The sequence below is a fragment of the Schistosoma haematobium genome, chromosome ZW, assembly GCF_000699445.3.
Source record: "Schistosoma haematobium chromosome ZW, whole genome shotgun sequence".
Taxonomy (NCBI): domain Eukaryota; kingdom Metazoa; phylum Platyhelminthes; class Trematoda; order Strigeidida; family Schistosomatidae; genus Schistosoma; species Schistosoma haematobium.
Window position 1 is genome coordinate 30,404,646 of NC_067195.1, and position 13,258 is coordinate 30,417,903.

General features: G+C 32.9%; 1 protein-coding gene across 2 annotated transcripts in view; it reads left to right on the forward strand.

Moving 5' to 3' along the window:
• The window catches only part of MS3_00003251 (uncharacterized protein), a 43,024-nt gene that overhangs the window by 26,802 nt on the left and 2,964 nt on the right, over positions 1-13,258 (forward strand). For both annotated transcript variants that reach the window (XM_051210994.1, XM_051210993.1), the window contains 6 exons: positions 951-1,044; positions 2,815-3,185; positions 4,026-4,483; positions 8,418-8,604; positions 11,133-11,299; positions 11,970-12,436. In XM_051210994.1, the coding sequence (XP_051071021.1) occupies positions 951-1,044; positions 2,815-3,185; positions 4,026-4,483; positions 8,418-8,604; positions 11,133-11,299; positions 11,970-12,436 (1,744 nt within the window). The remainder of the gene's footprint in view (positions 1-950; positions 1,045-2,814; positions 3,186-4,025; positions 4,484-8,417; positions 8,605-11,132; positions 11,300-11,969; positions 12,437-13,258) is intronic.

The following is a 13,258-nucleotide window of genomic DNA, read 5'->3' on the forward strand; positions in this document are numbered from 1 at the left end:
AAGTATATTTCGGATGTGTTTTTCTGTTCAAATCCAAAATGTTGCTTTAGGACTGGTCTACACCAGCGCCTGCATTATTTATGGAAAGTGAAGTAGTTAAACATATCGATCGCTTCAATTGTCTTGGGAGTCATATCAGTCCTAATGGCTTGGTGTATGATGAAATCTCGTTATGTATTTATAGGGCTCGATTGGTTTTTGCCAACTGGCGTCACTTGTGGCGTAGGTGAGATCTTTGTCTACCAGCCAAAGGACGAGTTTATTGCTCAGCAGTTCACTCTGTCCCACTTTGTTTGTGTGAAACTTAACCATTATGGATAGAGGATATCCGTATGTTACTGGCATTTGGTCATAGGTATCTTTGAAAGATTTTGGTACCGCCAAGTAGACAATCCCGAGGTTGCGGATAAAGATGGCAAGTTGATTAATAAAGTAGTGAATCTTCATCCACCAAGTTGGTAAAGACATGTATTTCTTATGCCAAACCATCACCTTCCTTTGTTTTTCGATTTAGGAGTAAGAACAGATTAGAAGAACGCTAGGGACTGTCAAAGTAAGACAAAATACCAATGTACTAAGTCGTTGAAAATTGGACTGAGTCATGTAGGTAGTTGTAGACTACATGGTTAGGGGTCGCGTGGTTATTGCAACTAATTGTTAGGGACTTTAAATCTCATGATTCAAAGTAGTTCTTAATGGAGGAAGGACATTTATTTCTTGTTTTCTTCCAGAACCTAGTTCCGATATCACCCTATAAATTTCCATTTTTATTATTATTGATACTGTTACTACTTCTGCTACTCTGAGATTTGTCATGAAGTTTTTTTCTGTGCTAATGTGGCAAGTTGAACCGATGCTCATATGGATAATAAAATATTTATCGTTTAAGTTTATTTGTTTACTGCAAAGTTTTAATATGTTCGTGTGATTCATATATTCCTAATTCACAGAGAAGACAAAAGTTTGTGGAAGCACAAAATATAACGTTTTTTTCAATTCTGGAAGAGGCATTACCAAAGGAACTTTGGTGCTATTTAAAATCAGGTAAGTTTCGATTCTTTCATCTTAGATTTTTTCTGCGTTTACGTCACTTGCACAAAACAGACTACTAATAACAATAGCTTCTCCACGTTTAGGATATTTAAGAGTAATGGATTTTTTTATTGTGTATCATTATTATCAGTTAAGTCTGTAAAATACTAGTAGTCATATTTCCATTTTTATCCAGGTTTTATAGTGGAATACATACTTTAAGAGCTTGTTTCATACGAAATCTAAAAACGTATGCCTAGCGCTTAATTCCGCTGTATTGAAATTCATTGAATATGTTTCGTAATATGGTTTTTTTGTAGATTTGCTTTTTGGACTCGTTGAGACACTTCAAATTGTCAAGAAAATCCTCTCACATTCCCTTTTTTATATGTATGTTTCCATTTTCAAGAATCTTTACAGAATCGCAGAAGTAACTGCTAGATACTGTTAAATACTTTTGGGTACTTTTTCTTCGTATATCCAATCACAAGTAAAGGATATTAATCATAATGAGTTAAACAATATTAAAGACCTGGAAATTAATTAACGACCACCAGTGATTGATAAACCCACATCGATGTACCTTTTGAGTATTAGAAGCAGTCACGTATTTCATTAATTGGTTCTGCTTCTTGATTTTGACTATCAGACCTGTATTCTAACTGTGTTCAACTTCACTCATCTTAGTATTGAATCTATAAATGATAGAATGTTTATGTATTTAAGTCATTTTAAGAATTATGAAGGTAGTGTAATAGAACTCAAATTGACCTGCTAATCTTAACCTGTTAGATGTTCTTTAGAATCTTGAGAGTATAATGCCTCACTTTCCTAACTAGTAAAATATGACAAGTTAGCTGGAGTTATAAGTCAGCTTTCTGTGTTCCATAACCATTGTTCTTTTTTAGTCGCGTACATATTACAACGTTGTTCAATGACAGCAATTTTTAAATCAGCTCATTTAATTTGGGTTTCTACACATGAGAAGCAGTGAAAATATGATAAGTTCATCTTATGACACTGTAAATTTAAGAAGTGTTTTTTTAAAAACTTTTTTCCTTGCATTATAATTCATGATATTATCACAATCTTTATTGTTGTATGTACTTTAGTGGTATTATTGTGAACGAGAACACAAGTGTGGACAACGAATGTATTTTAATACAAAATTACAGAGTATCTTGGTAAAATACAAGAACCATACACTGAATACTTCTACAAATTTTCATCATTTGTCTCTCACATTCCGTATGATTCTTCAAGTTCTCAATTCCTTTCTATTTTCCCTTGTCTTCAACTCTGGCTTCTTAGCCTTTTGTTACCAGGTTTGCTACTTCCGATTGGTGTTACACACCACTTATGTCTGTCGATATAAGTACCATGAACCACAGTATAAGCAGTTCTAATTTTATTAGGTGGACTGTGTGCATCAAAATAATTGTAATAAGAGATTTAAGGATTTATAACTTGGTCTAAATTAGTTTTTTTTTAACTTTCGTTTGGTCACAGAACCCATAATTTTCAAGTGACATTTTCAACAAAAAGTCATTTATCTACACTGAAAATCCACCTTATTAAACTAAGGAATTTTGGTTAATTTGTTGATAGGTATAATAGCAAGTATACTTAAGTACCATTATGTAATTTCAAATTTATTCTGATTTCGATTGATAATTTGGTTTTTTTTGTGTTCAGGCTATGGTGGGACGTAATATCATCTATTGTTCAAGTACCTCATTATATTGAAATGCCTCATGTTTTCTGTTTTTTCTTTCGATAAAGACACCATTCCTAAATCTAAACATTCGAATATGGTTTGTGAAAATAACTGTTCAACACTGGCTATTTCTTCTCCCACATCCACTGTGCCAAATTTAACTTCATCTGGAAATATATCTGAATTAAATGGGGTTAACCCGATTCATTCCAGAGATAAAGAAATTCATCCTGCCTCAAGTGTTAATAAGAAGAATATGTCTCTGAATCATCCCCGTACAACACGCCTCGTCTATTCATCTACTCGTGGTGATAATTGTACGGATCTTTCTTTATGTTCAAATGATAGCAGTGTTTCACAAGAATGTACATTTCGGTTAGGAAATGATGAACCAGTGAATAACCATACTTCTGTACCATCATCACTTTCAGAGCAGGTACATTTTATATAATTTTACATTTATATTAAGGAGAACAGTTATGTACTTTTATTCAGTGAGATTATCACTGTCAAATTAGAAAAATATGACGTTAACGTACTCTAATAGACGATTAGTCCATATATTTCTATATACTAGTTACTATCTTGAATTGTGACTAGTTTGCTTTATGACTCTACTTTTAGTCAAGTAATCATCAGTTAGGTTGCATAAATTTACTTCGTAAGTACTCACTTAAAACTTTCACTCATCTCACGTTTTATGCGTTTCAGCGAAAAATTACAAGGCCACTACGATTGCTTATCATTTTAAGTTTTGCAGTCATACAGTCATATACAACTCAATATAGAAAAATTCAAAATCAAGAGTTAACAACATCAGTCAGTCATACAACTTGAGACAAATCTCCATCGTCCCTAGTTTTCATAGCAAATTAACACGGAGATATGTAGCACATAATGTTCAGGAAAAACTAAGTTTATTGCCTTATAATGTTATGTATTCTGTCAATAATGAAGAAACAATGTCAAATTGCTGGTTTGTAAAATATAAAAATTACTTTTGTGTCAGAGTCCAGTTTATTTAAGGCAACTGCGTAGTAGCTGCAATCTCTTGTTAAAGCAGTGACGATCATCTATAACATGAAATAACCTTTCACAGGTGTTCACATACATAGGAAATCGTTTTAATTTGGCACGAATAGTAAAAAAGAGTTTGTATTTAAACTCAATACTTCGTAATTCGGAAAAACAGGCTTATTCTAGCTGTTTAAGTTATTTCTGAGTCTTTTTATTAGTTCCTCGCCACAAAGTTTTGTTTCCTATCCTACATTCTTAGCCTGAATCGTATGTGGCCGTCTCTCTCGCTCAAACGATCATTGTAAAGGTTCCATCTGTCCCTAACTCTGTTGTTCCGGATACTGTTTCTGCTGACAATCATATAGAGAGGGACACTGATATGAAGGAGGATAAATTAGTTCACAAGAAATCCACGTCACTACTTGCTTCAGTTACATCTGGTTTATCAACTTCAACTTGTTCTAATTCAACTAGTAATAATAGTAGAGCCAAATTGAACTGTACACCATCAAATTCAAAATCTTGTGAAACAAAACAATCACCTCCATCAATCAATATTGCTTCAAATAAAACAACTCTTTCTAATAATTCGAATGTAAGTTCAGCTTCTTCTGGGGCTGCTGCTAGTAGTAGATCCAATACATGCGGTTCAACCTCATTATCAACTGGTTGTAAATCAGGCGGTAAAAATGCTAACAAGGATGAGTATACTTTAAAGTTAGTTTTCTGTTATTCTTAATTGGGTTCTTGAAATACTGTTTTATATAAGTTACTTATATGACATCAAAGGAACTTAATAACCAAGCATGTATTTACGTATTAAGCTCTGATCCTTGTTGTATTCGTTTAAATCACACGTTACCAAGTTAATGTAACTACATGAGTTAATGCAACTACGAGAGTTTGAGAACGTCATGATTTTTATACAAGTGAATTCTAATTGTATTTTAATGAATCTGGATCATGTGGGATATCCAAAGCCTTTCTGCTACTACTGTACATACTTCCCGCTATCCAAACCAAACAATGTTGATAAGAGTTGAATTCGGTGACAGTTTTGAGAGGACAATCAGTCCCTCCACTTATCTTCAATCCTACCAATCTTTAACGTTCGGAAATAACGAACCCTCAACTTAGTTTAAAAATCTAAACTTAAGTACTCAGATGTAGTCGTAATATATCTCGTGTTTAAATCCCTAAATATTATAAACCCTCATTACAGTCCAGCCACTCTGATTGCTTAGTATTCTTCGAACACGGTTGAACAGGAACTTAATTATATGTCCCAAATAAACAAGGTTAAGAGAGATCAAGAATCACAATAAGAAAAACGTTAGTATATTAGTAATTTTACACGAGAATATTCTAGTGTTTTCTTCAAGTATCCGCTAGTGCTGACTGGCTAAGACATGGCCATTCATTCAAACTATTTCCCACTAACACAAGTTGCACTATGTTTAATAAAACGTTAAACATGAATAATATTTCTGACATCCACAATATTGCTGTTATTTAGAGCTCAATTTCGTGTTTTATAAAAGTTAAGAGAACTTAACAGATATCAGCATTATACTAAGCAATTCTGACACCCACGAACAGATCAAAGAGAGTGACCTTCCCAACATCCATCAGTCATTAGCTTATTAGAATTCAGGTTGTGTAAATGAAAGTTGTATGAAAAAAGAACGGCAAAATTATAGTGAATGTCGAGTTTTAATATGATTAATAAATATGTAGATGCTATCCATGAGTTCAATAAAACAAAAATCAGAATAAATTCTACACCAAAACTTGTCCATATAGCTCTAAATCATTGCATATTTAGAACATTTATATGTTCAAGGGTTGTTCTTTAATCTTAACCACTTAATTTCTGCATTATTAGTGTGTACACCTGTCGTCGGGTCTACAAACGTTTGTTTATGGACGACCCTTCAATAAATGTAGCCTCGTTTGTGAAGGCGTGTTTAGGCCCTTAATCATCTGTGTACACTGTCGTCCCAGATAAGACATACTATCCTACTATAGGTAAAACGGTTTATTTTTATTATTTAAAGCCCACTGAAAATAACCTTTTTGTGGTATTTAGTCCTGTATTCCGCATACCTGCCAATTATTTTGAAGAAAAAGCTACGTACCCAAACCGCATGTACACTTCTCTCTATTATACTTTCTTTTCCGAACATCTATTTTGACGCTTCATTCTCCACTTTGAAACACACTTCTCGACAGTAGCGATACCACTGTACTGCTGTTACGTCTCTCAGCCCATAGTTATGTAAGGTGCTATCCCTCAATTGTCTAGGGTTCTATAACTAATTCTTGATCACGTCATTATTCAGAATTGCCGAAATTTGAAGTCCAGTCAAAAATATAAGTCCCAGCAACAAACTATCTGTAATTGTTTTTCAGAATTCAAACAATCTAACACATTTATTAATCAATCGTGTAATCTGACAAATCTGTGAATATTGTCGTCGCTTCAGTCTATGATCTTTAGCACTGAGTCTGCTAACACAGTCACTGTGTATGCTAACAATCGATAGCCAACACAACTACCTCAATGGATATCAACCAGGATACCAGAAAAACCAGTCAGCTTTATCTTATATTCATATATTCTGATTTAAAGACTCACGTTATTATGTACATAGAATAACAAACGCAACGCACCATAAATATTAATTCTCATTGTATACATAACTAGAGCATTTGTGATACAGATCTCAGCAATAAGTCTGACTTATTTGTTGTAATTTACGGTCAGTAGAAGACGCATCAAATATTAAGGAAACGAAATTAGTCAAGTAAAAGCTTGCGATTAGAACCAAGTAAAATACCATGAACCAGTTGTTTGGTAGACGCAGGTTAAATTTACAAATATACCAAATCCCTAGACAATAATTCTCACAGGCTTATCACATTTTCACCAATCGCTTCATCAAGATAAATTTCACCGTCAAAACTTGATGCAATATTTTTCTAGATACATTTTTGTCTGCACATTTGTAAAGTTAACTCCACCACATATCATATATATAAAAATTTTGTTATTGTCAAGTTTCTAATATATATAAAATTAGTGGTTATTTCATCCAGTTATTGTATTTCTTATGTCATTACTGGTTCCCAGTATTTGCATTATCATCCGAATTCAGAGTTTTTTTTCAGTTTCACTGCTAATGTTTTTTCAATGCGAAACTTAGGGAATATTTTGTTACAGTTAAAACTACGTATTATTATTATTACTATTTCTGTTGTATGTGCTAGTATGTAGCAGCAATAAGACGTGGAATGCCTGTCAGCAGAACATTGAAATGAGGAGAGCAGTAAGGAAATCGGAGAGTAATCGAAACAACAACGGAATTAAAGGAATAGTGGAATATGTAAAGGGCAACGCAAAGAAACTGTGCAAATAATATATTTAATGCATGATTTTCACATTTTACTAAACCACTTCAATTTTGCATAAAACAATAAATTGGTTTGCCCCACCTGAGTTCTCCTCTACACTACTACATAGTGGGATTGATTTCATCAATTACATCATCGATTACATAATACATCCTTCGATATTCAGGACCAATAACCAGTTTTAGATGCTTTCATTATTGTCGTGATATAACTATCTATCTACCTGATTAATTGAACACAAAGCATGACATTAGATCACAAATTTAAGTCGTAAATTTTCGGTGTGGTGAATCAAAAGAAAAGCAAATTCATAAAAAGACCCTTAAACATCGGTTCAATTTTCACTAACCGAATGTTCAAAATAAGTTAATCGACGGTCAATACTCCATCATTTCTAAGTGTAAATAAATTTATTTACATCTTGATCACTTCTCTCGTCTTGGTAGTTTTATCTATCCTGTTAGTTTGACAGATAATAGAATATCAATATGGACACAGTCTGTTTGATTTCAGTTTCATTAAGCCACTTGTGCACGAGGTTGTGATATCCAGTTATCTGTCAATAAGTAAACATACTATACAGGAGTCCACTCTTGAACCATACAACCGGTACTTCACCACAAATGTTTCTGAATTACTTCTCTCATGGTCAAGCCTCCAAGTCAACAATAAAGTTGTAGGATGTGGATAATTAGACAAAAGAGGATTCTGAGAACCTTCATCGACTGGGGTGTAAAACTTTGGTTATTCACCCACAACCTCATATTTTGTCTACCCGGTAAAATAGAAGCAGGTTAGATGAAAATTAAGTGTATCCTGACCAGACCATAATAAAAGTTTAAAAACTCACTAACCGGTGGTCTAAGCCGTGAAGATCTACCCCTCCCAACTGAGGTTTGCAAACAATAATCATAGACATTTCGAGGCCATCTTTTATGACTTTGAATCTGTCAGTGGTATAAATATTATTGATGAAAGTATTTTATTATTTATTATAGTTTGGTGGTAAATTGGTGATTAGTTGATAATCACTGAACCACTAATCGTACTTCAGTTCAATATACTTTTTATGGTCAACCACATAACGTTGCTAAACTCCGATCTATAGTTGTCAGTTCAGCACATTCACATATAGATTATGACTAATATGTTGTTGCTTTTATTTCAATATCTGTTTCGTAGGTTTGTATGATCTATTCACAATTTTCTTCATTTTGGATTATTATCTAAATTGCAGACTAGAAGCTGAGGCTAGAAATTTAAAATCGGAAATCCAGTCTTTACGTAGTTCAGAAATTCAGTTACGTGGTCAAGTTCAGCAGTTACTTGCTGCTGAACGAACATATCGCTCTGAAAGTTCTCAAGCTCAGCAAGAATCTGAAAGTTTGCAAGCCAAGCTCAATCAATTGACTCAACGCCTTCAGGTATGTAATAACCTTCACTATTAGGATCTTATTATTTCTTTAATCTTTTGATACGTTATGTTTCCACCACTCTTTATTACTGTCGCTGTTGTAATTTTTAGTCAATTTACTATTTCGTTTATCTTGTTTTTGTCTAATTTCTCACGGGGTTCACAAACATTTACCTTTATGTATATTCTCAAACTCATCTTTTCGGCCTAAATTGGCTATGTATACAGCTATCAGATTGTCTACTGTCTGAAAGTAACTGATCGTCTGTCGCTATATATTTCGGATTTTTATTTATTTAATAAATCACCTGTTTATCGATTTATCTCAGCTGTCATATTACAAGAATATTATTGATATTTTATTTATTTATTTGTTGGATCAGAGGGACAGATTATATAATACGTATGCATTTATAATAGAATCACCGAGTCAACATAATACTTAAATATTGTACTTGAAGCCAGTGATCTTGATTTTTCCATCATTTTTCGATTATTGATAAAAGTCCGAAAATGTGTTTTAATTCTTTTATTCACCTTCGAGTTCCCATATTTTGGCAAGGTTATATGATTATCAGGGTTATTTTATTTTGTTAATTCTCGTTGTGGGTGTTTTATTGGTTAAATCAATTTAGGTTTTTTTAACTACATTAACACTGTTTTTCTTTTGCCTGTCAGTCATTTTTGTCTTAGTCTATATTTGGAGATTCGATTTTGCTACACTTCTCATATTTGACCTGATTTCATCTTTTAGGTCATATACACCCAGGCGTGAATTTCTCTCTAGTTTCTATTATTTTATTTCAAAAAGTTAACTATTGCTCAGACACCTGATCCAGGTAATTTTCTTATAGATTGATTCAACAAGTGGTTACACTTTTCTTATTGATTGAACACTTTACAACTAAACAAAATTCAATCCTTGATCCTACTTTTTTAATTATGATTTAATAAGTATATTTTAATACTTGTTTCTTCCTTCTCTTTCTTTAACATTTTCATACACAATAATAATGATAGTGCGTATATACCCATTAAATGACTTCATTATTTCATGTGCACATTATTCCATTACTACTGACTGGGTGTTGTCTCCCTTTCTTTTTGATTGATTTTAACATTTCCATTTATCAACTTCCTTCTTTTTCATATCAAGTGTATTTTATTCTGATATATACTAACAATCTGTATAAATTTGTATTATGTATTAAGTACAAAGAAAAAGGTCTCATGAATAGCTTTAAAACGCATATTATCGTTTCTACAGTCTACAGTCTTGTAATATGAAGAAAACGTTAACGATTCATGTAATTTGAATTAGTAATCAGGTTACGAAGAATATTAAAGTAACCTAGTCTCAGTTTAATTTAACTTTACTAATTGATATGCGATATAATACGTTATTGTAAGATATACTTCTCCTATTATTCTTTTTGAGGTTGAGGCCTTTCTTATCACTAGCTAGGTACTAAAAATCCTGACATAATCCTTCTTGCGACAAAACTATCAGAATAACTCTTTTTATTTATGCATTAAATACTACCTGCAATTATTATTCTACACGTTTCTTTAGTGGAAACTAACTTAGATTTAATGTGTTAACACTTAATTACATTGTTTTATACTGCCTTGGTTAGTCCCAGTCTTTTGGAGTAGAATAGATCATCCTTTGGTCTACTAAACGTCCGCAGTACCTGGATCCCTTTTTGTTATTACCTCTCCATTACTTTAACTGCTTACAGGTCAATAGTACTAATAAGTCTTTACATTTTTCGTTTTCATTTATGTGTCAAATATGTCTGATGCTTCGAAAGCTATTCTATTTACCAAGGTAATTAGCTTGAGTCATTGGCGATTGATCTTTTATCATCGTTATCTCACCATAAATATGAACACCAAATGCCCCACTACTACATCAGAAATGGATTTTTTCATATTATTGAATCACTTGAATGGATTGTTAAGGATGATTATTTATTTTAGGTATATGATGCATGAGACTTCTCCATGATATCATTAAAAAATCTGGTATAAAAATGAATCTTGTCAATTTCAAATCTGCATGAAAACTAAAAGTATTTTCTTCCTACTTAAATTTACAAATTCACTAAGTATAACTCTTTACAACTATAAACCCATCTCTGGTCACTATATCTACTGATGTTTCGATATCTGCTCTAACTTTGTGTTTTGCAGAAACTAGTGATTGTTGAAGGAATATTGACCTAAACATTTACTGTCAGTCAAAATCTTCAAATTATTCTAACAATGCCCACCTAATTTAATTTTGGAAACAGGAAATTCATCTGCTCTTGATCTATTCTGCTGGATTTCACAGTTTTTAGTGAAATTTATCCTCCATTTTTTCTAAATTCTAATCACCAATTGTTCAGTTCAGGGTCACCTAAAACTAAGACTCTTCTGATTGTATACGTAGTCATGTAGTTCTTTTCCAACTTAATATTACATACTTTGACTAGCCTTGTATCTTTTAAATCATTTATACACTAAGTTGTGTCACTGAGTTTCGTGTTACAGGCGGATCGTGCCAGTCTACAGGCAGCTGAGAAACGTCTTACTGAAGAGCGTAAATATCGTTTGCTTCTCGAACAGCAGTTCAAACAGCAATCTGGTAAACAAATAGAAGCAAGCTCCTCAGAATCAACATCTAACGAACCAGTTATTTCTAAAACCACAGATTCCAAGTAAGTAAGGTTTTATTTAATCTATACCTTCCTCAATAATTAGTGCTTTTGTCTCGACAATTATTACGTGTAATTGATTAGTTTGTATAAAAATAGTTGAGGTTAATAAAACTTAGGGAGATATATTTGCTTTTTCAAATGAAGGATTGTATTCGTACACCATAATGTATTGTCCTCGCACGGAGTGATTACCCACCATTAAATTACTCGTTGCTTATCAGACAATTAAAATATATTATCGTCGTAACTCAACATTTCTAACGGATGTTTTTAGGCATCTCCATAATAGACCCAACTCTAAGCAACTCATAAAATTTTAAATGAATGTTCAACTAGGTATAAATTTACAGTAAAATGCACATCAAACTCCGAAGAATTCGTATTTTAATATTAAGATTCAGGAAATATATTTTCAGGGTTCCTTTGGCGAGAATGTTTTTAATTTGTTCAGCATATCGTTTATCCATGATTATATATATATAGTTGATTTTTGTCTAGTTTCATATCGTCACATGATTTCGTTGACCGTTTGACTAAGGTTGCAATGATCATGATATCTGCCAAGATTTCATGAGTTATTATGAAATTATTAGTTTATGACCTGTCACTTAAATTTGTTTGACTTTTACTGTCTTTTCTCATCTCTTTATAAATATTTTTCCTATTTCAGAGCTTCAATGACTGAATCTCGAAGTACTTCATTAAATTCCTGTGATCCCATATGCGTTGAAGCATGCAAAAACAATGAATTATGCGCAAAACGAAGGCAGGACCTAGAATTAGAATTGCAAAATCTTACAAAAGCTTTAACTATTAAAAATAACCAACTTACAGCACTGAACTCTGAACGTTTTTCACATGGTGGACTAAGTGAATCCAATGATAAGACATGGAAGAAGCAAACTAAAAATGAACGAACAAAACAATCTAATTCTGTGGAACAAAACTACAATATGAGCAAACGGCGGCAAAAGCATGAAATAACTGAGACTGAATTAAGTGATCTTGCCTCTCGTGTAAACTCTTTGCAAGAAGAAAATCAACGTCTGACAGACACCTTAAAAGAGGAAGACAAAATGAAACAGGAGCTTATGACGGCTTACCATTCTTCCCTAAAAGAGATAACGGAATTAAATGGTTTGTTTCAGTTGCTTTATTATGTGCCTTTTGTCATCATGTAACTGATTATTTTTGATTTCAATGTAATACTGTAAATATTCATAAGGTCTGGTCTGTGGTCTGATTTAGCTCCTATGGTGCACATATAAGTCTCAATATTAAACTAAGTGTACAGGAATGCAAGATAATTATAGGCGAAACCCCATAATTAAGCGATGGCATTTACAACTCATACATATTTCCAGGTAATTGGATTGATGCAGGTAAGAAATGTTGTAGTTAATATTCCTTAGTCATGTAAATATACAAAATAATCATCATAGTTCACTCACACTTGCATCGTTCAACCTTATTACGTCTTGTGACTTGACTTCTTCAGTTTATTAGTCTAGTCGCCAACTATTGATCTGAGTTGACTTGTTTAAAGGAAAGTTATAATTTAGCAATGTGTTTTAAAACTTTAGGACACTCCGTTTGACAAATTTGTATAGAATGAGCAGATGAGGTTTGTTGTAACTGTCTGATACACGAGCGTAATACGTTCCGATTTAGTCGAAAATGACTGTGTACAAGGTGTATGTAGATGACACAGTAGTCACATGTAGCAATAATAAAGGTCGAAATTGTTTGTTAAGGAAACTCAATATCTTTAAAGTTACGTTATACTTTCATGCTAAGAAAAGAATAATAACCTGTTACCTTTCTTAGATATCATTAGTCGAAAAGATGAACATGTTATGTCATGGAGCCTGCTTGTTTGTCCCCTAAATCACTCACTAGATGAGAACTATCCGATTATTATTCACTTGCCATCCCAATGCCGTGGTACGGCTGAGGGTT